Genomic DNA, 27,647 nt, shown 5'->3' on the forward strand with positions numbered 1-27,647 from the left:
CACTGGAAAGAAGAATTTTAAACAAAAAGAAATGTAGGCACATTTTGTCTGTTGCCACTTTGGATGATCATTCAACATTCTCTGGGAGACTGAATAAGGAAAATAAGGAAAATAAGGATGGTTAATCTGTATTGTTGTTTTTCTGGGTGAAAAGTAAGGATGCTAAGCTTCAAGCAGAATTCTGTCTTGCCCAGAATGAAGGGCTATAGGACAAGAGGGATTTTATAGCAATGGATAAAAACAAAGCTATAAAACAGTTAAGCCCACTATAATGATTATAACATTGTACGTAAGATACAGAATGTGAAGGCCATTGCTTAGCTAGGATAAAGAATTTGGTTCTTGAAGAAATTCTTAATGACTACTTTGCCGGGTTTTTTTAAAGTCTATTAAAAAAACCCCACCTATATTGAAACTACATCATACGGAAAGAGTGTTTGAAGAAGAGCATGAGAAATGAAATTAGTACCTCAAACTGTAGAAAGACCATAATGCTCCGAATGTACTTGGGTGCAAGGTGGAGAGCTGGGGGGGGGGGGAGAAGAGGAGAGACCAGAATTCCATCCAAGAACAGAGGACCTACAAGCATTAGCAGACTCCCTTGCATAATGTTTTTTTCTTTGGGGTGGTACCTAACAACAGGAGGCTATCAATATACCGAAAGCGATAAATGCGATTGTTTTATTTAATCAGCATGTTAGCACAAAAGAACAAACATTTAAAAGAAAGAAAGAAAAAGAGAGAAAGAAAACTGAAAGTAGATGGACAGTATTAGGGGTCTACCAAAGTTTATGGGTCTGGTGAGCTCTCGGGGCCCTAGCAGACTGGGTTTTGTTCTGACAAAGTTAAGCCCATTTAGGTTTTAGCATTTCCCCCCAAAAGAGCATATATTCTAAACATGGTTACAATACAAAGTTACATACAAAGGTTTTCACGCCATAAAAAAGAAAAGTGGAATTAGCTACCATCAAGGGCTAGGTTGGAAATCTTAGTTTCCTCACAAAGAATTGGCTTGTATCGTTTCTTCTTTCAAATACCCAAATTAGGTTTCAGGATTTCTGCATCTAACACAACATGGACATCCATATTTTGAGTCATGGAAATGCCTTCAGAAGACCAGGGGGTCATTATCATGACAGATGCTTGAACGGAACATCTGATTAAGCCAAGTGTGACATCCATCATGCCAATCAACACCCAGCTGAGGAACTGGCAAGGCAAGAGCGGGTTATTTAGAAGCAGGAAACCACTGCCTAGGGAAACAAACCATTTACAATGTGCAGCTAACAGGGTTTAGTGCTTCCTTCCCAGAGGCAATGGAATCTTTCCCAGGCAGAATGAGAGGAGAAGCTACTTTGCAGAAGCTGAGCCTTCCTTGGGAGCAGGGCCAATAGTACTCGCAGGCAAGATGTACAAGACAAAAACAGCAGCAGGAACGAAGCACACGCAGCAGGCAGGGAGTGTAATTAGGGAATCCCATCCGACTACCATATACATTTGTTTCTGTACACATTCGTGACCCTTGCCTGCTCCAGAGGTTGTGGGGACAGAGAACATGCATGGGAGAAAAGCACACTGAAGGACCATTGGCACCCACTGGGAAAGCAGACCCAATGTGGCGTAGTAGCTCTTAGAGAGTTGGGTTAGGATTGGGGAGATCCAGGTTCAAATCCCCACTCAGCCAAGAAGCTCACTGGATGACCTTGAGCCAGTCACTCTTGCTCAGCCTAACCTACCTCACAGGGCTGTTGTGAGGATAAAATCGTGAAGGGGAAACCGTGTACGCTGTGTTAAGTTCCTTGGAGGAAAAGTGGGACACAAATGTAATAAATAAGGCAATAGAAAGCAACTGAGGTCCTCCCAACCAACAAGACATCCAGGAGTTCTGTTGAGACAGGAGCCCCTGACTATTCGGATGGCTTAAAGCTAGCCAGGAGGAACAGCCTACGGATGACCAAGTATTGAACCTAAAGTTTTCTTAGCTTAAAGAAAGGTTGGGGGAACCAGATGTTGTTGGACCACATCTCCCCTCTTCCCTTACCACTGGTTACACTGGCTGAGGCTGATGGGAGTTGTGGTCCAACAAAATTTGTAGGGCCACAGATTCCAAAGCACTGATTTAAAGGATCAGTTTTTGTTTGTGTGCTAGGCGTGAACCTTGACATGAGGGCATTGACTTCAATGGCTTGCCCTGCTAGAATAATGGCCTTCCTCCTAATAATCTTCAGGATGTATAAGAGTCCACTGCAGATAGAAAAGAAAGGCATTTGGGACGTTTGTGCTTTTGTTTCAGGACTACAATAGAGCTCTAGTCCGTGCAAAGTTCAATTAGGAAGGACAAAGTGGCTTTATTATGTCAAAAATAATTATAAATAATTATTTATAATTAAATAAAATAATTATTATGTCAAAAATAATACAGAAGGACAGTAGCCCTGTTAGTCTGTTGCAGCAAAACAACAACAGCAGAGTGTCTTGAGGCACCTTAAAGATGAACAAATTTATTCTGGCAGAGCTTTTGTGGACACTGCCGACTTCATCAGACGTGTTAACCTCAAATTGACAGATTTATTGCGAATATCCGCTGCCTGCACTTTTTGCATTTCAGCTCTCTTTGACAATACAGATTACATCTCCCCCATCCCCAGCATGTGTACATAAATCTGTCAATTTGAGGTTAGCACTTCATGTACATGATGAAGTCAACAAGTGTCCACCAAAGCTGATGCCAGATTAAATTTGTTTATCTTTAAGGTGACACAAGACTCTTTCTTCTTTTATTATGTTTATTTATTTATTTATTACATTTATATACCGCCCCACAGCCTAAGCTCTCTGGGCGGTTCACAACGGTTAAAAATAGTAAATATTAAAGAGTATACAAGATTTAAAAAACCGTCAGAAACAAAAACAGTATAAAAAAACAGTACCCATGATACTGGGCCATGAGAAGGGCCACAGGTAAAGGAATGGTATTAGGGACAGTGTATCGCCTTTTACCAAGAGGTGTATTAAAAGCTGGCTGAAGAGAGATGTAAACCGCTAAAATGGTTTACAAAGATGGCGTTGGCTTTGGACGTGGAGAACCCAGGTGACACTGAAGGACTGTTGTTGTCCAATCTCCTTCCCCAACCCAGCGCCCTCAGATGTTTTGGGCTTCAATTCCCAGCATTCCTGACCATTGGCCATGCTGGCTGGGGCTGATGGGAATTGAAGTCCAAAGAGAGAGAAAAGCAGTCAACACATGTTCAGAGGCGCATTGATCGCCAGAGCGTGTTTGAGCGGATGCTGAATGCTCCTTCTCCCTGGCCACTGGCATAAATTCAGCAAGCCTTAAGCGCGCACCCTTCCGCCGCCCCCGTAGTGGAGGGAGGGGAGACTGAAGCAAGAGCGGGGCCGAGCTGGTTACCTGGCTTCCTTCCTTCCTCCCGGCACTGGAGGGGCTTGCGCTATACCAGTCGCTCCCCTGTCTTCGCCTGCTCAGGATGCGCGGCCGGGCGCAGGCGGCCGAGCTCCAGGGGGCCGGCGGGCCGGAGCGAGGCTGCAGTTCGCGCGCCCTTCGCTGGAGGGCTGCGATCCGGCGGCAGGGAGGGCACAGGCGCCGGGCGCCGGCGCTGGGACAGGCGCTCCGAGAGCTTGGCCGCCAGGCGCAGGAGGCTGCCCGGGCTGCGGGGCTGGCTCGGGCTGGGCTGGGCCCCGAGCGGCAGTTCTTCGGCCGGCACCCCGCGCAGGTTCCCCGAGTACCAGAAGAGCCAGCAGAGCAGCGACAGGAAGAGCAGCAGCCCGCCGGTCAGCATCAGGAAATCCCCGAAGGCGCGCCCGTTCAGCGCCGGATGTCCCACGGCGCCCGCCAGCACCAAGGCCAGCCCGGCCGCGTCCAGCACGAGCGCGGCCACCAGGAAGGCCGGGCAGCGTCCGTAGCAACCTCGGGCCATGCCCGCACTGGCCGCGGAGCATCCGCGGGCGGGGAAGCGGCGGCAGCCAAAGTCCCCAGCCACGCCCGCTCAGGTGTGGGCTGGCCCCGCCCCTTTACCTGCCCGAAATCAGACTCGGCTCAAGTGCACATCGGGCCACGTCGCCGCTGGTTGCGCGCCGAGTCCAAGCGGGCCGCTCTTTCTGCGGAGGCGGGGCGGGGGACTCACGAGCGGTCACGGCTGCACCTCTCGTCCTCTTGTCGAGGGCTGCGAGGTCATCGCGCTCTCCCAGCTGTGTGGCGGCCACACCTGGAACTCCTAGTACAAAGAGTCTTGCGGCTCCTGAAATCACGACGGCTGGGATGTTTTCCCTTGCCCCAGGCTGGAAAGGGTTTCTTGGAAAGGAGTACACCTCTGGTGCGGCCCGTCTCAAAAAGGGACATCGTGTTCTGGAAGGGGCGCAGAAAAAGGGCAACCAGAAGGGGCGGGGGCGCTGGTTGGAACACGAAGAAAACTTCAGGGTTCCGAGCTTTTTAGTTTAGGAAAAACAGACAAGCAAAGGGGAACAGGATAGATGTTTATAAAATTGTGCGGTATGTGAAGAAAGTGGACAGGTCTCTCTTTATATAATCCCAGAGCTAGAGTCCATGGAATGTAGAGGTGGGCAGAAAGTAGAGCGCCAGATGTTTTGGACTACAGTTCCCAGCATTCCTGACCATTGGCCATGCTGGCAGGGGCTTTGGGGAGTTGAATTCCAAAACGTCTGGAGCCATCCCCTGATCCAGTGAAACCAAATCCGCAGGAGATCCAGGACAGACAAAAGGAAGTGCTTTTTTAATATACAGTGCATAAGTGGCTGTATGAACTTGCTTGCTACCACAAGATGTGGTGAGAAGGCAACAAGCACAGGGCTAAACAGCACGCTACGTTAAAATACATAGCACGCAGCTGATCCTCATGTTTTTTCTTACTGCAGTGTAAGTACATGGGCCCAATCTGGATCACCGTGTGTGAGTAGGGGGAGGTTAAACCTTCACATCCAGCTGTTCCCTCCTCACTCCCTCAAGGGCTAAAAAAAAAAGTGAAACTTGATGGCACTATATAAATAAATAAATAAATAATAATAATTAATAATAATAAAAAACTCCCTCTGTTGGTGCCAATGAAGTTATTATTTTCTAGCCCCTGCATCTCAGGGAAGGAAATTTAGAAGTGGGAAGGTTTATACCTCTCCTACTCATGTCCGGTGGTCCCGATCTAGATTGGTGGGGGCACGGGGGTGCATGTGCTTACACTGAGGTAAGAAAAATGTGAGGATCAGCTACATGCTATATATTTGAACACAGTGTATAGTCGTTTAGCCCTTAGATGCCTTTAAAAGAGGCATAGGCCTAAACTACACCTGCAGCCCTTTGGGGAGTGGGGAGGGATGATTGCGGGGTTTCCAGCTTCCAAGATCATCCTTCAGGGGCCACACATCCAGCGAGTTCTCCCAGAATTAAACAAGAGCCATCCCAGGCAAAGTTTTTTTTTTAAAAAAAATTATTATTATTACTCCTGACACTTGTGCAATTTGTGATCCTGCGCAAAGCTGTGATTTTTAAAACAACAACAAAATTCAGTGCTGGAAGACGCTGAGACCCATCCAAAATGTAGTGAAAATGGTCTCCCCCTCACCCCCAATACCCACGGGCTTGCCCCTGTTTGCTGATCCCCACTACTCGCGAGGAACAGCGACGACCTTGGGAGGGGGGGGCACACCACCCATGGACCTCGGGATTGTCCCAAGACAGCGGGGAAAAACTGGAAAAAAGCAGCAGTCAGCGATGTCACGGGAAAGCAGAGTGGTCATCCCTGGATCACCGCGAGATCAGCTGTGCATCATGTGGCCCAGTAAGGATGATTTTGATACTATCTTGGGATAAATGGCAGGTGTAGATTAGGCCTTAGACTAATTCATGGAGGATAGGGCTATCAATGGCTCCTAGTCACAGTGGTTTTATGGAGCACCTAACATGCCACTTCCCTCCCTGTGACTAAGACGCCCAGGCTCTCAGGTCCTTTGCTGGTGGCATGTTAGAACTCATGGGATGGGGGGGAAGCAACAGCTACTACTTTCATGCCCTGGTTCTCAGGGGCATCTGAAGGAAACAGGATAATGGTTTACCCTGGTCCTTTGTCCAGACCCAGCAGAGATGTTCTTGCCTTCCCCACCCCCCACCCCCAGGAGGTCAGGTGGTGTCTATGGGGTGTTCCCCATTTTATCGTCATGGCAATCTGATGAGGTGGGTTACGCTGAGGGATAGTGGTTGGTCCAAAGCTACTCTGTGAGCTTTTTGTACAAGGGGACTCACAGCCAGGCCTCTCTGATCCAGTATAATGACTTGCCCTAAGCAGAAGCTTCTATTCCCCCCCCCCCCCCATTATCAGTGATTGAAAGTGGAGAATGATTGAGGGGAAGGAAATAAAAAAGCAAAATGAGCAACCCGCATGTTTGCCATTCTTTACCCTCTTGACTGTGAACACAACCGGTTGGTCAATGGGTGTGAGCATACAGTGAATCCCTGCAATAGCATACACGCCCTCAGAGCTGCTCTGCCAGGAGCTGAGTTCACGTCTCGTTTGTTCACTGACCTGAGCCACAAGGTTGCACCTTTCTTGCTCTCTGTGCTAATGAAAAATGACTGATACTCCTGGTTCAGTGCTAACATTTGCCACTGTAGATCAGATTCCCCTTGGTCCCTCAGCCAAAGTGCCCGGAAAACCACCCCTTTGTCATTCTTTTAACTGCCCTCATTATGAGTCAAATGAAAAGGTGTTGACACATAAATGAACATACATTAGTTTATCTCCCAAACCTGTTTCGTCATTTTGGGGTTTCTGCTTGAGCTTGACCACTTCTTTCACGTTCTGTCTGTCTGTAACTAAGGGCTATGTTAGACATGGTATTAATTGTATGTGGGCAATGAAGATCCCTCGTGTTAATAGTAAGTACCAGCAATGGGGGGTGGGAATCAGGATTGTGACTTCAGCATGTGGAGAGGGGTTTAACCTCCCCCCCTCTCTGCTGTGTCCCCAATGAAAATTCTCATCCTTGAATTTATTTATTCATTTGTTACTTTTATATCCTGCCTTTCCTCTGAGGAGCCCAAGTTGGTGTACAATGATCGTCCTCTCCATTTTATCCTCACAACAACCCTGTGCGGTAGGTTAGGCCAAGAGTCAATGACTGGCCCAAAGTCACCCGGTGAGCTGAGTGGGGACTAGAACCCGGGTCTCCTGAGGCCTAGCCCATCACTCTAACCACTACACTGGCTTTTGATGTTGCTGTTTCTCTGGGAGGGAAGGTTCCATAGACTGTAATGGAAACTTGTTTCCTGGGGCAAAAGGCAGCTTCTTGGGAGGGGAGACAATTTTCATCTCGTGGTGTGTGTGTGTGTGCGTGCGTGCATGAGCCCGAGCCTGTTAAACTCTCCTATTTACATGCCACATTTCCTTAAGGCACATCTAATTTATCCCTGAGATAAATTATAATTTATCCCGAAGTCTTTCATGTTCTTTGCTAATGCAAAAGCAACTGTATTGTATCAGATTGTGAGAAAAAGAGGCAATTTATTATTATTTGTATTCCATGTATGGGTCAAAGCCCAGAGGTTATTGGGCAGTTTAAAAGTTAAATAAATAAAGCCCCTCTGTTTCTGTGGCGCAGTGAGGGAAACGTTTCATTTAACAATAATTAAAAAATGGAGTTATAATACCATCTACAGAAATGAGTCTATTCTTTGGCTTGAATTTATATACCTTTGTATATTTTTTAAAGGTAGATTGCTCATCTACCTTTAGATTGACAAAGTGTTAACTTTGTGGACTTCCTTGCCTTTTCCAGGAAATAGAAATATCTTGACTAATGTTTCTTTCTACTGGATTATTTAAGACTGCTTCTAACCAGGTGTCCCTGGAAAGCTCAGGAAAAATCCTGTTCAGCCGACATTCCCGGCCCAAAATCCAGACAGAAGAGGCTTGCCTGCAAACAGATAAGCGGAGAGAAGTGTTGGTGTCAAAGAGAAGTGTTGGTGATGAGATGAACCTTTGACCACTTAGAATTACAAAGTCAGTTAGGTTCCCTAGAGTCCTGGTTGCTCTCAATGGCTGTCTTGCAACTAGATTTGCTGAGCAGGTTTCAGTTTAGCCAGGAAGAGCACTGATAAACTTCTTCCGCCTTGTTTTCAGCTGAAATAAGATCTTCTGCACTCCTGCCCTTTATCCAGCAGCTTTGTTGTGATAGTAGGTATTTCTGAAGTGTCATGCGTGTCCTTGGCCGGTGTGACGGCTCTGTCAAACGCAACGCTGCTCCTCGCCTTTCAGCTATTTAGCCTTTCACTCGTGTTCAGCCTGGAGGGCTTTGGGTTGCAGTCTGTCCTCATCATTTAATAGGAAAACATGAAGAACTAGCTTTTCCGGGACCGATTCAACGGACTTTGAAGTAAATGGAAAGAGGAAATTACCCAAACCTTTTTGTCCCTCTTAAGCAACAATTGAATTTGAGGCTCTTGCACAGGAAGAGCTTTTATTTAAAACTTCCTGCTTCAGGTGCATCCCAGTGTAGCTGAGGGCAAGGTGCACACAAGACGGAAAGAGTTTTATTTCAGGGTTGTAGCAAGGGCCAGTTTCAGGATTTCTTGAGATGCCAAGACTCATCAGTGGGCCCCTTTAATTAGGGAGAGCTGGAAGAGGTAGGATGCAGAAATGTGGGTGCACACCAGGGTCCCATTCAAGTAAGCGAGCCTAGCCATATGCCAAATGCAGTATTGTTCTGGAGGCTTATATACAAATTTGGCATCCTTTGATAGCGGGACTAATGAAGACTACAGTGATAGGATACATTTTGTCCAGCTTCTCCACATCTCCTCAGTGCCCTGGTTGTTGGGATCAGGACCCTGACAACTAGCTCACCTTGCCTCCCTCCGGAACCCACTGTATCCACACCAAGGGCAAATCAAGGCTTCTGTTTTTGAAGGCTAGGCCTCTCTGCAGCCGCCAGGGAAGGATTTACTATCAAAGTGAGAAACATCCCAGAGTGAGAGCACAGTCAAAGTTTGGGTTCATTGTCTCTCATTTCTGCTGTCATCCTGTGATTTCTCAGCCACATGGACATTCCTCATGCATAAAGAGTGTCATCAGATGAGCATTTTATAGAACTCTCATTACTGGCCACTCACGGATGTTCACAGGTCCTTTTGATGATGCCATCTGCCTCCTGTGCATCTCCTGCTCCTTTTCTCAGTTTTCGAGTCCCAAAATAAATCTCTTTTAATACGACTCTTCTGAGGCTGCACTATAAAATGCCCATGAGAGGGCGCTATCCCCATTGAAATCTACAGGCCACGTGGTCACTGGTCTCTTCATGAAAAGTGCTAATTTCAACCACGGAATACTTATTTATTTATTGCATTTTTATACCACCCAGTAGCCAAAGCTATTTTATACAAAGCTATTGTATAAAATACAATATAAAAGCACAACCAGGATAAAACCAGCAGCAGTGCAGAAACACAAATTTAAAATACAAATTTAAAACAGCAAAGTTAAAATTTAATTTATAGACTGTTAAAATGCTGAGAGAATAAAAAGGTCTTCACCTGGTATCTAAAAGCATATAATATAGGTGCCAGGCGAACCTCCTTAGGGAGCTCATTCCATAGCCGGGGTGCCACAGCACAGAAGGCCCTCCTCCTGATAGCCACCTGCCTCACTTCCTTTGGCAGGGGCTCATAGGGAAGGACCCCTGAGGATGACCTTAGGGTCCGGGCAGGTACATGTTGGAGGAGGCATTCCTTTAGATCGCCTGGCCCCAAACCGTTTAGGGCTTTAAATGTTAATACCAGCACTTTGAATCGGACCTGGACCTGGACTAGCAGCCACAGAAGTTGGAAAAGGACTGGCATGATGTGGTCTCGTTGGCCAGTCCCTGTTAATAAACATGGAATAGAACCAGAAAGACAGCCCATGGTGAGGAAATGTGATTCCCCCCGCCCCCCTCTGATGATTCTGAAAATGTGAATAATCTTGGGCGATGTTGTATTGTGGGATGTAGGTGCCAGACTGAGGGGGCTCACCCTCAGCGGCTGACCTACTGTACAGCAATTCGACACACCAACATGACATGCATGCAGTCATATCTATTCATCATCTTGTATTGGAAAACACTTGCAGAGTCTGGACCAAACATATAATCCTATCTCATGGCAGAGAGAGCACTATAACCAGGGCCGGCCCTACCATCAGGCAGGAGGCAGCAATAAGATATTCAAGAGAGAACTATGTGCCTTGCAAACTACTCTGAGCCTCCTATGTTTGCCTGCTGCCTTCAATTTCAGTAGAGAATATTGTCCTATCATTGGTGTGGAAGTCAGATTCATCTGCCAGGCTAGTCAGCTTTTGTACATGGAATGGGAGGGGGCGCCATCTTGTCCTTAGCCTCAGGCAGCAAAATGTCTTGGTTTAGCCCTGTCCGTAACTGATTTTCTGATTTAGCTCTCAGCATGTAAAGCTAATGAGTCATCCCTCTGCTTCTGGGTCACAACAATCCAGACAGTTGCATGCAGGGTGTGTTGTGTGCAACTAGCCATGCATCCTGTGCAGTGATCCCTCTGAGATAGGGATGGAGATGTCAACTATTTTCATTAAGGTAAGCAGGAAGATACCTTCCCATTCAATCCAAACTATGACAATGGGCACTGAATTCATATGGATGCCCCCACGCCAGCTATCAAAACTTGGCAACCATATTGCTGTCCTTGTGGTGCCAGGCAAAGATTCTTTCGTTCTCCTAGGCCCTCTGAGATCTTGTTCTTTTAGACCCTTTGACATTGATAGGGCTTTTAGCTCTAATATTTACCAGTTGTTTTTAGCTCCTGTGTTTATATTGCATTTTATTGTGTTTCTATTTGTGTAGTTGGGCTTTTATGCTACATTAGATGGTTTAAGATTTATTGTTGGATTTCAAAAATGGTATCTTTGTTCTGTTTTTAATAGATGTTGTAAGAAGTCTAGGGAACTTGTTTTTCAAGTGCCTAACAAAAAAACATAACAAACAAGCAAACAAAATATGTCCTCGGAAGTATCACCCACTGTGTTAAATGTAACTTATTCCAAGAATAATGTGTGCAAGACTGCAGTTGCCATTTGAACATTTTCTGTGACCCAATTGTGCATCAGGCTCTGTATGTACAACTTCTGAACCGCTCCAGCGCTGGGAACGCCTTGCTCGGTCGAGGTTGCTGGCACCCTGCCAAGGAATGTGTGTGCAAAATACTCTGTTGAATGTGAAGATTTCAATCTTGCAAGAGGACCTATGCATCAGCTTGCCTTGTTGGATCAGAGGTGTGATGTACAAACATGGCCAGAATAAAGAAATGCTGGATGTGGGAATGTCAGAGAGAAAGGGGAAGAAGGGCTTGGCAGATTGTGGCTGAGTCTGCCATGAATGGGAGGCGTATCATCTGGAGAGAGAGAGAGAGGAACATAGGAAGCTGCTTTATGCTGAGTCAGGATTAGTCCACTAGTCCAGAAGAGTGACTAAGGCCTCATCTACACCAAGCAGGATATAACACTATGAAAGCAGTATGAAAGTGGTATATAAAAGGCAGGAGCCACACCAAGCAGGATATAGCAGTATGAAAGAGTTATATGATTTGTGTCAATGGGCCCCAACAGTTGTCAGTGCAATTCAATACCTCTATAAAGCAGTAGTGTGGCTCGTGCCCTTTATAAACTGCTTTCATACTTCTTTCATAGTGGAATATCCTGCTTGGGCAGGATCTACACTACTACTTATAACGGTTTATAATGGTTATGACAACTGTTCAGGCCCAGGACACATTACATATACAGTTTTCATACCGTTTTAAAAGTGTTATATCCTGCTTGGTGTAGATTGGTTGTTGGTGTAGATGAGGCCTAAGACCAAAGACCTCTTTAGTTCAGCATTCTGTTCACACAGTGGCCAACCAGATACTTTATGCTGAGTCAGACTATTCATCCATCTAGTTCAGTATCACCTACAAAGGCCTTCCCCAATCTGTTGCCTTTCAGGTGTGTTGGATTACATCTTCCATTATGCTGGCTAGAGGGTGACCGGTTGGAGAAGGCTGGTCCACACACTGACTGGCAGCACCTTCCCAAGGGTGGCCAGCTCTACCTGGAGATGGCCAGGGATTGAACCTGGGACCTTCCGCATGTGAAGTACATGCTCTGCCATTGAACTATGGCTTCACTCCAGTCAGGGAGTATAGGTGACATTGAATACTTAACCAAAAACATCCTAGGAGAAGAAGAGTGGTGGGTAGCGGAGTGGAGGCCACTCACTGATGCTTAGTGTTACTCTTTTGAAATGGGATGTGCAATGTTAATGCCCTCCTGAGAAGACTAAACATCCTGATAAGAGGCAGCATAGAGGTCACTGTGTCAGGGTCCCAGTAGCTGCTACTGGCATGATTTATTAAGCTGATCAGAGTCTAGGATGCCTGGCTGCTTTTGCAAAGCAGGATGCAAGAGAGTCCAAGCAGTCCCTTCCAGACTGACATGGAGAGTACAAGGTTCGTTAGCAAAAGATTTATTAGTCAGGTACTCAAAACAACCAATGCCGTAGATATCAAACAAGAATTCTCTGCAGGAGCACCAAATAAAATAGGGCCAGTGGGGGAAGTCTATGGGAGACTTTTATGTTTCAGTTTGGGAAGGCTGGGAAAATTTATGGGAGCAGGCAAGGGATCAGCATATCATGACGGATGCCACCTCCAGCGGTCTGAATGGAAGCCGCCCTAGGTAGGAAGGGCAGCCTTGCTTGAAACACAGTATCGTACAGTGGTTAGAGCAGCCTTCCCAACCCAGTGCCCTCCAAATGTGCTGGACTACAAGTCCCATGCTGGCTGGGGATGGTGGGAGTTAGACTGCAGTCATCCCCAGCCAGTATGGGACTTATAGTCCAGCACATTTGGAGGGCACTGGGTTGGGAAGGCTGCTCTAACCACTGCTCTAACATTTGGACTGTGCCGGGTTGGGAAAGGCTGGGTTTGAATATTGAACTAGGATTGGAGAGGAACCAGATTCAAATCCCTGGTCAGCCACAAAGCTCACTGGATGGCCAGCATCTTTCAACCTAGCACACCTCACAGGGTTGTTGCATGGAGAACATTAGTGAGAAGGTTTGCCACCTTGAGTTTTTCTGAGGGAGAGAGGGAGGGGGGGGGAAAAGAAATCAATAAATCTTTGTTCGATGGCAGTTCTGTTCCAGTTGTGCTGCTTCTCTACCTGTTGGGGTGCATACTGGAACAGGCAACGGGGATGCCATGGCTGGCAGAATGAGGGCAGGTGACCATCAACAGGTACAAGGACACAAGCTACATTAAAGTCAATGCTGGTAAACTGAGGATGTGTCACGCAGAATCTGTATTGGGGTAGTCAGTGGTGGACATGATTTCTCTGACATTCCACTCCTGCAGAGGTCAGATAGCCCAACTTTTCCCTCTGCTTGGAACCTTGCAGTGTGGTACAGTGGTTAGGGCAGCCTACTCCAACCTAGTGCCTGCCCGATGTGTTGGACTGTAACTCGCATCTTCCCCAGCCAGCACGACTCCCATCATCACTCCTGCACAGTTCACGATGTCAAACCAGAGCTGCATTTCATTCGACTCACATTTCCATTTTGCTGCCGTTCTTGTGCAGTTTGTATAAGATTTATGCTATGCAGATGCCCCCAACCTTCATTGATGGCCTGGCTCAGCAGATTCCCAGTTCCTGGAGTTGTGTGCCAAGAATCCTGTCTGCTGCAGTGCAAGGGATCAATTGGTGGTGGTACTGATCTAGTTTGATCTCTCCCTAAATAACCTGGGGGCCTGGCTATTTCTACAAACTCCAGAAAGGGTGGGGTGGGGTGGGGGAGAAAGCCAGAGCCAGAGAAGGCAGGGGGAGAGAGAGATTTACTTAGCTTGGCTTTTAACAGCAGACGGAAGCAGTGCAGCACTTAGAAAGCACTGATTCCCAGGAGAACGGCAGCAACACCAGTGTGGTTAGTGTCAGGAAACACTTAGCGTGCTTAGATGTCAGCTGCTGCCCTCGTCCCGCATAGAAACCTTGCTTTCAAAGGGCTAAGTTCCGTCATGTTTTCCCACAGAGTGGCAGAAAGTGTACTGCATCCTCCCATTAACCTCCACCCCTCATGTTGTGCAGGAGGTACATAGGCTCTGAGATCAGCTCTTTTACCGGGTGATTGCGCCACTGTGGCCCAGCTCTGTAGCAGTAAAAGAGAAATGATGCCCAATTATAGAATCACTTTTAAAAAAGAAGAAGACAAAAAGTCATTACCGATGTTAGGGGATCCTGTGACACACTGTACAAACTGCCTCACCCTTCTTCTCTCCTGCCTAGGTTTCAGAGGGGATCTTGGGCATCGAAGGGCTTGTGCAGCCAAGGCTGCAATCCTATGCACACTTGGGGCTAAGGCCTTAGCTAGACCTAAGGTTTATCCTGGGGTCGTCCCGGGGTCGTCCCTGCCTGTTCCTGGGATCCTCTGTGTGTCATTTAGATGCACAGGGATGATCCCGGGATAAACCTTAGGTCTAGCTAAGGCCTAAGTCAAACTGAACTGCATAGTCCTGAGTAGACATGCCTAGGATTGTACTCTAATTCTGACTTTGAAATAAGAACCTACTGAGGACTGCAATTCTGGCTCTGATGTAACTGCCATATGCAGTCAGTGAGGCTAAAACATTATCAGTGTACGTTTAACCGATAGAGACAAGAAGCTGGGCGCTCCTGTTGACCAGAGACAAATCTCCATTTTCTGCTACCTCTCCTTAGTAAAAGATGATGATGCATGCTCATTTCTCGTCTTCTTTTTTATACCAAACATTTTTATACCAAATAGTTTTTGCTTCTGTTGTGGTGATAGTACATCTTCCCAGCCCTGGACACACTTGACCCTTCCTCGAGAGAGCACATGTATTGCTCTTGTGATCAGCATGTGAGGGTCACGAGTGCCAGTTGGTTATAGCTTCAGACAGAGTGACCAGTAACACAGGCCCAGCCCTGGGGCCATTTTTATTTACAGTCTCTTTACATGTACTAACAGTGGCCTTCTGCACCACACAAATACATAGGGACATAGGAAGCTGAGGGTGACCATATTTTGGAAACCAAAAAGGAGGACAACATGGTCGCCCCCAAGGGGACATGCCCACCCGAACATAGCCTTGGTCACATGTCTGATTTTACAGCACACATTTAAGACAAATCTGTTCTACATAAGATCTTAATGTTAAAATCACTGAAATAAAGAACAAGTGAGAGATTCAATGTATCTGAAATTAACTTCACTCACTCCTACTTTTGTAGGTTTTGCTGTACTTTGAAGCTTTTGCTCTACTCTGTGTGTTACATTCTCCCCTTACCTCAAATATCTTTTCTGACTGTATCTTCACTCATTGCAAGCTGCTGTTGTTGTTAACAGGGTTTGCTACTGGCCCCAGATCTGTTTCAAATTTGGTATGGCTAAAGCTCTACCTAAAAGCTATCATGGTGCCAACTTTCAGCTCTTTATCTTTAAAAATGACAGTTTAAAAAATAATTTTAAAACCTCATTTTTTAAAAAATTCCTAAAAAATCAATGGATGAACGGATCTGTTTCAAATTTGGTGTGGCTAAAGCTCTACCCAAATCCTATCATGGTACAAAGTTTCATCTCTTTATCTTTAAAAATGACGATTTTAAAAATAATAATTTCAAAACCTCAATTTTTAAAAATTTCCTAAAAAATCAATGGATGAACGGATCTGTTTCAAATTTGGTGTGGCGAAAGCTCTACCTAAATCCTTTCATGGTGCAAAGTTTCATCTTTTTATCTTTAAAAATGACGATTTTAAAAATAATAATTTTAAAACCTCAATTTTTAAAAAATTCCTAAAAAATCAATGGATGAACGGATCTGTTTCAAATTTGGTATGACTAAAGCCCTTCCTAAGAGCTACTATCATGCTGTTTCATGTCTTTATCTTAAAAAATGACGGAGTTATAAGCATTTTTGTTAATTCCCATTAGAGTTGCTCTTTGAAAAAAAAATCTGGATTTCCCCTCCCCCTCCCGGATTTGCCATCAAAAACCCGGACAAATCCGCTCATATGGTCACCCTATCTTAGACTGAGTCAGACCCGTGGTCCATCTAGCCCACTATTGTCGACACTGACTGGCAGCAATGGCTCTCCAAGGTTTCAGCAGGATTCTTTCCTTGCCCTACCTGGAGATGACAGGGATTGAACCAGGGTCCTTCAACATACAAAGCAGGTGCCCTACCACTGAGCTACAGCCCCTCCCAGCACTGGAGTATGCAACCTACAATATCTTTGCCACTGGCACTGCCTCACAATGGTATTTTTTTAGGTTTCCTTCTGGCTGTCCACATTTCCACTCTGCAAACCCAATGCTTACTTAGGCCCCCTATTTAACAAAAAGGTATGAATAGCTGCCTGGCCATCCTCCCGGACCAAGGACCCCCCCCCCCCCCCCGGGAAGAAACCAATTCCAGTGTGCCTAGGATATTATGCTATGTACAGGCATTGAATCTGAATTCATGGGAGTGTCATGCCAACTATAAAATATAATTAGGGTATGCTTGTTTCATTGGAACGTACACTTGCATGGAAAGGTCCTTAGAACCTGCTGGCTGCTCAGAACCTCAACCCCAAAGCTGGGATCTGAGAGTCATACAGAGATGCCCAGGGGCTGGAAACTAGTCCGCCATATCACTCTACTAACTTATCATCACCACTGGCATAAGGAGAAGATGCACACTTCCAACTGAGAAGGTGAGAGGAGTCTATGCTATATCAGAAGAATATTAATTTAACGCTGCATTTGAAAATTACTTTCACCATCATTTGGCTGCTTGAATATTTACCTCTTTAAAATTATTGTTGCCGATTTTAAACTTCTTTTTAAAAATTACTTTAACACATTATCATTGTATTATTGTATTTGCTTTTATTATGTATGTCACCCTCAATGCTTCAACTTTAGGGTGGCATAAATTGAAATAAATAATAATAATAATAATAATAATAATAATAATAATAATAATAATAGCATTTCTCTACTCCCTCCCCAAAGAACAGAGTAAGGCATAATTTATAGGAAGCTACATAATTTAACCAGCTCCTTGAGAAACACAGCCTGATTGCAAAAGGTGAAGCCCATGTTGAATACTTGTATCAGAGGTGGGTGTAGGGTAGGGTAAGGTAGGGTGACCATATAGAAAGGAGGACAGGGCTCCTTCTTTATCTTTAATAGTTGTATAGAAAAGGGAATTTCAGCAGGTGTCATTTGTATGCATGCAGCACCTGGTGAAATTCCCGCTTTATCACAACAGTTAAAGCTGCAGGAGCTTGCAGCTTTAACTGTTGTGATGAAGAGGGATTTTCACCAGGTGCTGCATGTATACAAATGACACCTGCTGAAATTCCCTTTTCTATATAACTGTTAAAGATCCAGGAGCCCTGTCCTCCTTTTCCATATGTTCACCCTACAGTGTGGGGAAGGGAAGTGAAATAAACCTTAAGAGAACAGGCTCCCCCTTCCTTAAGCACAATCTCAGATGGATTGGAATTATTATTATTATTATTATTTATTTATATAGCACCATCGATGTACATGGTGCTGTACAGATAACACAGTAAATAGCAAGACCCTGCCGCATAGGAATAGCAGGATGGTTGCTTGGAATCAAGTATCATACTGCTCCAAAAATCAAAAGCTCTATCTTTGTGTGGCTGTACTAATGCTAGTGGGAATGGCTGAGTTGCCATTTGGAGAGGAAAGCAGCCCTGGAAGGAGGCACTTTGGTATAATCCAGGAGCCAGAATGATATCTAAAAGGCAGCTACTGGAAACAGTTGTAAAATTAGCTGAAGGCTTCTGTAAGGAGTAAAATCTAAAGCCTCTGGGCAGCCCCTCTGATTTGTTCTTCATAAATATCCTAATGCTTCATTGCAAGAACTATACAACCAGCATAGTACAAAACTCTTCACGGCATTTTCTGAGATAATCCCTGTGACAATGCACCCACGATATCTGTGCAGATCTCTTTCCACACCTGTCTTCTGGCAGGAGCCTGAGTATTTTTTAAATGTTCTTCCTGGTTGCCAAGCCCAATGCTTGGCTGACTCTCAGCACTTGGCTTTGGTGCTCTTTGGAGTCTTCATGGGCTGAGAAACTCTGCTTGAAGTGATCCTGTTTTCTGTGACAGAGACATGCTCCTCACTGGAGCACAAGGCATTGGCAGTGGTGCGATTTCTCTCTCAACCACCAAGAGGTGGATTCGGTGAGGAACAATCTTGTGCATGGGTGGAGAAAGCCATTTTTAAACACTGACACGCCTCAACCTCTCAGTATGTTCACGCTTTCAAAAGATGATTTCATGTCCATGATTTTAAAAATTGTTCTTGTGTGTACTTTAGTATTCTTGGCAAACCTCTCATTCTTACTACTTGTCCTTGGGTCTGTTTCAGTTCATCAGAGTTCATTCACAACTGGGTTGCGTAGGTGACCATTTCATTGACCACCAGTCTAATAGGTAAAAGTTTTTTGTTCAGCTGTCTTTTGGACTCTGTTAAATCCAAAACAGGGAGCAGGACAGGAAGAAAATAACACCATCAGTGGTAAAATACAACATCTGCATTAGCCTGGTGAGAGAGCATGAAAACCAATTTCTGCATGTCCCTCTTTTCAAAGTCTTTTTTTTACCATGATTATCTCTAAATGTGAGAGCATATGTCTCCAATTTGCGAGTCCATGCTACAATCAACAGACCCACCCACCCCTGGGAAAGCTCGGATATTACCCTCTCATCCTAAGTCTGAGACTTTTATGCACTTAATATTTTTACTTGCACAGTTGTTTGCTTGCAGAATTGCTTCTCTCTCTCTCTCTCTCTCTCTCTCTCTCTCTCTCTCTCTCTCTCTCTCTCTCTCTCTCTCTCTCTCTCTCTCTCTCTGTGTGTGTGTGTGTGTGTGTGTGTGTGTGTGAGAGAGAGAGAGAGAGAGAGAGAGAGAGAGAGAGAGAGAGAGAGAGAGAGAGAGAGACTGAAATTTTGGAAATCTTTGAACATAATTTTCTGCAAGTTGTTTCGTGGGGCTTTTTTTTTGTCCTCAAAGCCATTTGTCATGGTTGCACCATTGCGAGTCCTGCTGAGGGTACTGGAGGGTCATGAGCATAGGCCTCAGCTTTCTGGTAGTATACTCCCCCTGCCCCAATCAGGCTCCTGAGATGCAGTGTACCCTTTAAAGCAATATTCCATATGACAAATGTACAGTCACGTTTAGTCCAAAGAACTCTTCTGGGATCTGAGCTGCCCATTTTCACTCCTGCTCACCTAACATGGGAAATCCTTGTTGTATGTGTGTGGACAGGGGTTGGATATAATGTTATTCACTGGCTGAGGACCCAAAGTCACCCAACAGTGCCTCTTCCTGAAGATGGATCAATCCCATGCATACAGGAGGAAGAAGGTGGATTTGTGGTGGAGTGAGTTTCCTTTCAGACAGTGTTGATTTTACTTGTAGATCCATACAACAAAGGCTGGGCCCTGTCCTGCTAACACCATCCTTTTCACCTCTTGGCAGAACTGGAGAGCAGCCACCTTCAGCGGTTGAGAAAGAAAGACTTAATGCTCTGGAGGATGTGATATTTCTGCTTCTGGCGCAGCTTTTTCCGGATGATGGGGATCCAGACAAGGCCACAGACTAGCAGCATGAGGCCCAGTGACAGGAAGGCTGGTCCGCACAGTTTAAAAACCTCCTTGGTCATATTGCTGTTCTTTTCTGGCTTTTCTGGCTTGGTCGTTTCTGGCTTGGTCGTATTGGTGTTTTTGTCTATGACGAAGCAGGTCAAGCTGGTGATAGCCACGCCAAAAAGGAACACTGCTCCACCCACAGACAGGACAATGACCGGCTTGTGGTAGACATCCCACTTGTTCTGGGGAGGAGTATTCCAACCGGACTCACTGCGCGAGCTGATACACAAGGTACTGGCAGTTTGGCTGGGCAGCAAATCCTTGGACTCAGGGGACTTCTCTCCTGCCTCCATTTCTCTGGATTGGGTTTCCATGGCTACCAGTGTTACAGGCTCATCATGACATTAACACCTCTTGGAGAAGAAAAGAGAGACAGAGGAGCAGGTTATTTTGGTAGACAATGGGCCTGTTCAGACAACACACTAAGCTATGTTTAGGCTGCCAAACCTTTTGCAGCAAATGGTTATTGAGCATGTTTAAACCATGGTGTTGTAGCCACCACGCAACAAGCTAAGTTATGGTTCACATGACATGCTAAGCCATGATGTTTAGCTCATACTTAACCACCGTGGCTTAGTGTGTCATCTGAACAGGGTCATTGAGCTGATTCTCCTCTTCCACCCAAATGCTTGGACCATGGATTAATTATGTAACAGATGGAAGGAGCACCTCATTGTTTCAGATAGACGCCAGGTATAGGCCACAAATGCAGGTCAGTCTTACTGCTCCCCAAACTGCCTCTTGCGCACGTCTGCTTGCCCTGACCTCAACGCTTCTGAGGGATACAAAGTTCACATGTACATATTTTTAGCTGTGGACCTGCTGTGGAAGTTCAGTCACCACATTTCTGACACATGCACTTATCTTTCTTCCCAATTAGGCTCAGGGACAATTGGTCCTTCTCATTAGGATATTTGCAAAGCCTTTATGAAAACAGGGAAGCAATTTCCCTGCTTTTCAGAGCAAGGCTGTGCACAGAACTGACTGGCCAGCCCCAAAGCCACCCCCACCCCCGAATGGGTTTCAAATACTTTTTTAAAAGGGAGTGGGGTGAGATTAAAAAGATAAAGTGATAATTTGAGCAGGCTCTTTGGCGGATGGGAAACCCTCAAAATTCAAATGGACGGTGTTTTTGAAGCACAGGGAGGGGGAAGAATTCAATTGTGATCTGAAGCCAAAGGAGAAACAGAGCTTGCCCCCAATTACCAATCTTTGTTTTTTACCGTGCACAACCTGAATTTGAAGCAATCCCTTTTCATAACCTACGTAGCTAGCTTTTATTTCTGCCGATGTTCAGTAACACCAGTACAAGCAAATGTTCATTCTCATTTCCCAAATACCACACAACACTTTGACTTAATCATCATGAAATTAATGTATAGCAAAGAGTTAAGAGGAATGAGGGCAGCATATGGAACAGTTCCACAGTGAAATGAAGTGAAAATAGGACCTTCTGACCTATTCTGATTTGCTAGGCGAAATGTGCAAAGACTGCTTCCACAAATCTGGGCTACTCTCATGATGCATTGCATGCAGAGGCATTGATCCACAATAGACCCAGCTTTTCTCTCAGAACTTTGCTTTTAATCCTAAACTCGTGGGTTTGATCATTGGCAGTGGTGGTGGGTCATTCCTCCCAAGAGCGCTGCCCATGCCACACTGCATCCCACTCCACCTGCTGCTCTTCAGGCAGGACACATGCATAATCTGTATCATTAATCTGATTTTGCAGGCTAAGGAGTGACACGGTATGATGGAATGCATATTATGAACCCTTCAGCAGGGAGCCAGTGTTTGGGGTGTGATTCTTTGGGCCAGGAAGACAGAAGATCTGTTCAGGCTAGTGCCCATGCTCAGGCTAGTGCCCATCTGCCCTTGTTGCACCTATATTTCAGCTTCAGAGCCTTCAGTGCCTGGGTCATTAGCTCGCTGTGACCAGGACACACCCCTGCCTCACCCTAGTGACACCCATTTGATGTCAGGGTCTGTCAGGTTGGCCCACCCTTCTGTATATCACTGACATGGTTTTATACTGTTGTTTTATACTTTGAATGGTTTTAATTTTTGTGAACCACCCAGAGAGCTCCAGCTATTGAGCAGTATAGAAATGCAATAAATAAATAAATGTTTTGTGCTGACTTTCATATACCTTGTTTTAATACAGAGGTGGGGAACTGGATTGGTCCTGGGGCCAGATTGCCTCCTGGGGCCAATCTAGGGGCAGTGGATGATGTCAGGGGGTGGGCCTCTCCGTGAAACCCTTCCCCTGAATCTCCTCCCCCTAAAAATAAGTCAGACTTACTGGGGTGGGGTTTTTTTGTGGCGCGAAGAAGGCTAGAAGGAGCGGGAGGCGCACGGGAGGCAGATGACATTGTGAGAGGGACCCCTAAAAATCTGTGAGTGCCCAATAATGAGAATGCAATAAAATACTCATCTGATGGAACTCACAGTCTCTCTCTCTCTCTCTCTCTCTCTCTCTCTCTCACACACACACACACACATTACAAACAAAGCTGAAGAAGTAAAAACCAAAAGAACAAATGGCCCAGACTTCCACAGGCACCAGAGCTAAGGCATTAGAAGCTCCATTGTCTCTAGAGTAGAGTCTTTTTATAGTCTGCTACCAGATTGCTCCACCCTCACTGCTATGGTTGATTTGTTCAATATTGAAGCAAAATGGTTATGCAAAGAGGCTGGGAACTGCCAGTCTTTATCAGCAGGGCATTGAACAAACAAAGAGGAACCTTACCAGCAAATCCCCTGCCAACTGTTCCAATGTTGTTCCAACCAGCACGCTCACAAACGCTAGGGCTTGCTACCATATTTCTTTAAAAAAACCCACCCATCCCAATTTGTACTGAACATTCTCTTTGGCTGCAGTGAGGAGCCGTAAAATGAATGAGAACAGCCTTTGCTGTCAGGTGTGGCTTCAGGTAGAAGCTTTTGCTCAATTGCTTGTGCCTCCTTCTAGAGAATCCTGGCAATTGTAAATGTATGAGTGTGTTGATAACTTTGTAAGAAGATCCGTACCCCCACCCTCATCCCAGAAAGTGCTTCATGTCACAGTCTCAGTCTGGATCAGGGCCCCTGTAGCTACTTTTTATTTTTTTAAAATATGGGGACTCCCAACCATCGGATTCAAATACACCTTTACCATAATGTATATAGTTTGATCCTCAGTATGCACTTTGCTGGTTTCTAGTAATGAACCTGCTATTTCCTTTGCTCAACCTCCCTTTCCTTTATGGAGGTGATCAAAGAGTTTATGTGTTGTTTGTGACACAGCCCTATCCTTTGCACATTGCAGTTGTGTAATAAGACACCCAGAGGTTCTGGGTCAGTTTCAGAAACAAGGGGGATGTTATAAGGGGGATGTTTTGTAGGCTATGTGGTTGAGGTCAGGTACATCCATTAGGTTGTATGGAGCTGTGATTAGGGGTGTCTGAGAAATATGCAAGAGAATGAAATGATTTCAGATTTCTATGAATCTTCCCCATGGATATTGCAGGTGACTGGCTTTTCCCAAGCTGCACGGATTCCACAGACTTGCAGGTTTTTTAAATTTATTTATTTTCTGGAATTTTACACAAATTTATTCATAGAAAACTATGTAAAATATTTTTTAAAAAAATCCCACTCTCCCAAATGCACATTTCCCCCTTGGCTAAAGCATGAAAATGCACATTTTGGGGGGATATGCACATTTTGTACATTTTTACAAAGTGTGAATTTGCACAAGTGCAAATTTGCACAAATGTGAATTTGCGCAAATTTGGGAAATTGCGGGGGGTGGGATCTGATTCTGTCAGTGAGAGGAAGTTGGAATGTGCTGACTTGGATGCCATTGTTTTGCCAGAGTCCAATACGGATGGGGCTGGGGTACCATCTAGTCATGTTATGGATACCGTTCACCTTATGCAATCTGAGGATGTGGACAAACTGCTTGGAGGACTGAGGCCTACTACTCGCCCTTTAGATCCTTGTCCATCCAGCTTTTGAAATCTGCCAGTTCAAAAATATGGAGATGGGGAGGCAAAACTGACACACATCCTCAGTTTCAATGGATGCCTTCCCTTCTCCCTTTGAAGAAACAGTGTGAATGAAAGGAGCTCCTTCAAACTGAAGGAGAAGGACTGCAGGTCAAGGTGTAAAACAATTCTGCAGTTTTCTAGCCTGGTTGTGAAACTGACCAGAAAAATCAAGGGGTGAGTTTGACATTGACTGGGGTGGAATCAAACAGGCAAGTTATCTAGCCAGGTTGCAGAAATGACCAGAAAATGGCAGAACTTGCAGCCTCGTCATAACTGTGTTTATTCAAAAACAGGGTGCTAAAATGGTGCTGAGGAGGACCCATTTCAAAATGTCTGGAAAAGGGGTGTGTGGCACCCATGGCGAATCCACAAAGGGGAGCTGACAACACTGCCCACTTGCCTATGGTGTGTCCACTTGTGAGATGAACACTCCAAAGCACCAGACCCCATGGAGTATGAAGAGTCAAAGGGAATTCTGCTTTTAGCATACAGTGGAAGAGCAATGCTGGGCAGCACTAGGAGCCCGCCCTCTGGAAGCATTGCTGCTTTCCCTGTTGAGTCTCAATCTCCCTTTCCTTAAAGTAGGGGTGGAAAACTTGTGGCCCTCCAGATGTTTTGGCTACAACTCTCATCATTGGCTACGCTTTCCATGGCTGCTGGTAGTTGTAGGCCAGAACATCTGGTGGTCCACAACTTGGAGAGGAAACAGAGGAGCATGCCAGGGCGAGAAAGAGGCTTCCTTCAATAACATGCACAAACCTCAGCCTTTCCCTCCCTCTCTCCCTCCCTTTGAGATGGTTCCTGGGAAATCTCTTCTAATGGATGTTTCTTTTGTTATGCAAACAAACAATCACACAAAAGAGCCTTGGCCTTCAGAACTCCTAGGATGGGTTTGACCCATTTTAAAACTTTTTTAAAAATAATAATAAACATAAATAAATCAAAATTCCACTATGTTTGAATAAAGGCACTCTGAAATTGCACAAAAGGCACTGTGAAATTGCACTTTTAAAAAATGGAGACAGGGAGGCAAAGCTGACACACATTCTCAATTTCTGAGCAGGGGAGTAGAGGTACATGAACTGGGCTAGTGCTTTCATTTCCTTCCATTTGGCACATTTCAGGTAACTCTAGGGGAGGACAAATCCCCTCCCAGGGCACTGAACGCAGCAGGAGTTGCTTCTGTGCTGTTCTCACCTTTCCAGTAGCTCTTCATGAGATGAGAATGCCCTGGTCCCTCCAAAGTCTTCTAGTTGGGTTTAGTAAATGCCTTAGTGGCCTTGGGCCCCTGACATTTGCCCGACACTTCCAATCTTTGGTGCTGGCCATTCACAAAGGGGGGGGGAAGGTTCTGTAGGGTGGGTGTTGATAACTAGGCTGAATCCACCATAGCAAATTCATTCCACCCCACTTTGGGAGTCAGGAAGCAAGGTCTGCAACCATTCTACTGCCCTGTGTAGGACCTGATCTTGTTGAGCTCAATAGAAATGGAGGATCGATGGCCCTGACACATCCCTCCTAATGCATTTATGCATGAGACAACAGGACAAGAATTGGGGGCCCCAACAGGCACAAAGCCTTCTCCTGGTGTGCCTGGTCTTGCTAGGCCTGGCAGGTGCAAAGGACATGACAGCTGAGATTCAAACTCAATGGAAAGAGTCATTGGCTTGCGCTATGGTAAAAGGGACGGAAAGCCAAAACTCAGGATCTGGAGCAAAACTCAGGCTCCTGAATGACCTGGAAACTGCCCTCGCAACGGCAAGATCTGAGGCTTTCCAAATGGGAGTGCACCCACGCTAGGTCTGGAAGCTCAGGAAGCTGCCCCCACTCTTACAAGGAAAGCAATTGTACTAGTCCAGCCTTCCCAAACTTGGTGCCCTCCAAATGTTTTGGACTTCAACTCCCATCAACTTCAGTCAGCATGGCCAATTGTCAGGAATGCTGGGAGTTGCAGTTTAAAACATCTGGAGGGCATCAGGTTGGGGAAGGCTGCACTCATCCATCTCCTGTTCTCTGACCCAGGATGCAGCATCTTACTCAGCCATGCCATGAGATGTTGATATCAAAACCAGTGATCAGGCAGCGTTACCCTGACTATGCAGTTCTCACATGGCAGGAGATTGACATGTGTTATCTGATGGCTCGTCCAGAAGGGTCCCATTTCAGAGAACCTGAGCACTGTTCCGACATCCCCACCCTTTGCAATTCACATATACAGAGTTTCATGCTGTTCCCTATGGATCCAAGCAGCCCCCATTCATCCTCAACAGAGATCTGTGTGTGCCATAAAGGTAGACCAACACCAGGGCTGGACATATTCTGGTAGTTCAGGATCTACTGATAGATCTCTGAGTGATTTGCAGAACATGAGCGAAACACACACACACACACACACACACACACACACACACACACCTGAGTTTTTTGTTTAGCAGCAACAAAATGACTCCCCCTACCCTGCCCCAATTATACTGCTGAAATGAAGAAAACATGGGCTAGCCTTGCAAGCAGAAGGACTGAGCATTATTTCTGGTACTGGAAACAAATTCCTGTGCTCAGAGCTCTTGATTTCTAAGCGTATCTCTTTTGAACTTGACTCTGGTTGGTGGATCCAGTAAAATACAAAGTAGATCCCACAAGCCTAAAGTCTGCGTACATGATGCTCATGGCTAGTCTGCCATAGACCCTTTTGAGAATGAAGTCTCTCAGGAAGAAGGACCCCTGCCTTTCCCTGGAAAACACCCCATGCTTTCAGTTGCTAACACTGAGTCCTGATATCTGGGATAACTCTAGGAAAAGCCCTGCACAAAGCTCTTGCCTCCAGCTGGGGCTTCGGTCTTCAGTGAAGAGGTCCGTTACGCCAGTGAATATGGGTGGGACTTGGTTGCAGCAGGCTTGTTTATTTCGGTGTGGGCTTCCTCCATGTCGGGAGCATCCTGATCCCCAGCTCTTTTCAGCTCGTGCAGCAGGGGGAGTGAATGTCATGTCTACTTCAAGATTCATTCAATAGCGCCAAGCCCCCAAAATAAAATAAAAGTAGAAGAGACCAGCTAAAATCTAGTCCAGATTTAGAAGGCAACTCATATTCTCTCCCCCCCCCCCCGGCCCTATAGAATTTTGACCTTAAGGGATCTGAGTCCACGGTCCTCTCCTGCCACCCAACACAAAACACCCACCCACACCCATCACAACAGTAAGTGTTTCTACTTACAGGGCCTGTGGCTGGCTGCACTTGGCTGGCTGCTCTGTTTAGGCATGGAATGCGTCCTAAAGTGGATGTTGCGATTTCCTGAGTAGCTTTGCTCCCGGCCTCAGATTATCCCCCTCTGATATCATCTGCATTGAGTGGCTCATAAACCTTGGAGCATGTTCCAGCTTAGATGAGCTCACCCGTTCTGCAGCCAATGGCTTGCCTTAACCCCTCGCTTGCTGAAGCTCCAGTCAATGGGATGAGCTGTGAGGCCAGCTGTTCTTACTAAGCAAACAACGCTGCACAGCCATAGCTGCATTGCAAAGGAGGGCAGGTGTGGATTGTGGTGCCAGTAGAGCATAGACAAAAGAGGGAGCATCAAGAACATGGGAGTGGTTCTGATGACTCAGGATCACTGAATGGGAGCATATACAGCCTCCCCTTCCTTGCAAGTGTTGCGATCTGTGGCTTTCACCACATTTCATGTCTATAAAATGAGGATATAGAGTTAGTTCCTCTTTCAAGTAGCTAGTATTTCTAAGCTAAAACACACACACATGGTGTGTTTCAAGTGAATTCTAAAGAAATTTGGCCTGCTGGAACCTTTTTTTGGAGTAGGATCAAACAGTTGTGCCCATAATGAAAAGTCCCATTGCACTCTTTCAGACTATC

General features: G+C 45.7%; 2 protein-coding genes across 2 annotated transcripts; both read right to left on the reverse strand.

Annotated features, from left to right (window-relative positions):
- Nucleotides 1–3,449: 3,449 nt before the first annotated feature.
- TMEM238L (transmembrane protein 238 like) lies at nt 3,450–3,935 on the reverse strand. The gene has a single exon (XM_063121527.1). The coding sequence runs from the start codon at nt 3,933–3,935 to the stop codon at nt 3,450–3,452; it is 486 nt and encodes a 161-aa protein (XP_062977597.1).
- A 15,600-nt stretch (nt 3,936–19,535) lies between these two features.
- PIRT (phosphoinositide interacting regulator of transient receptor potential channels) lies at nt 19,536–27,182 on the reverse strand. The gene is made up of 2 exons (XM_063123255.1): nt 26,997–27,182; nt 19,536–20,107 (listed from the first exon to the last, which is right to left on the reverse strand). The coding sequence occupies exon 2, from the start codon at nt 20,066–20,068 to the stop codon at nt 19,604–19,606; it is 465 nt and encodes a 154-aa protein (XP_062979325.1). The 5' UTR covers nt 20,069–20,107; nt 26,997–27,182; the 3' UTR covers nt 19,536–19,603.
- Nucleotides 27,183–27,647: the final 465 nt, after the last annotated feature.

Source organism: Elgaria multicarinata, chromosome 3 (assembly GCF_023053635.1).
Source record: "Elgaria multicarinata webbii isolate HBS135686 ecotype San Diego chromosome 3, rElgMul1.1.pri, whole genome shotgun sequence".
NCBI classification, from domain to species: Eukaryota; Metazoa; Chordata; class Lepidosauria; order Squamata; family Anguidae; genus Elgaria; species Elgaria multicarinata.

Bases quoted from the DNA above. Each gene is read 5' to 3' on its own strand.
- PIRT (XM_063123255.1), bottom strand. From the start codon at position 20,068: ATGGAAACCCAATCCAGAGAAATGGAGGCAGGAGAGAAGTCCCCTGAG.
- TMEM238L (XM_063121527.1), bottom strand. From the start codon at position 3,935: ATGGCCCGAGGTTGCTACGGACGCTGCCCGGCCTTCCTGGTGGCCGCG.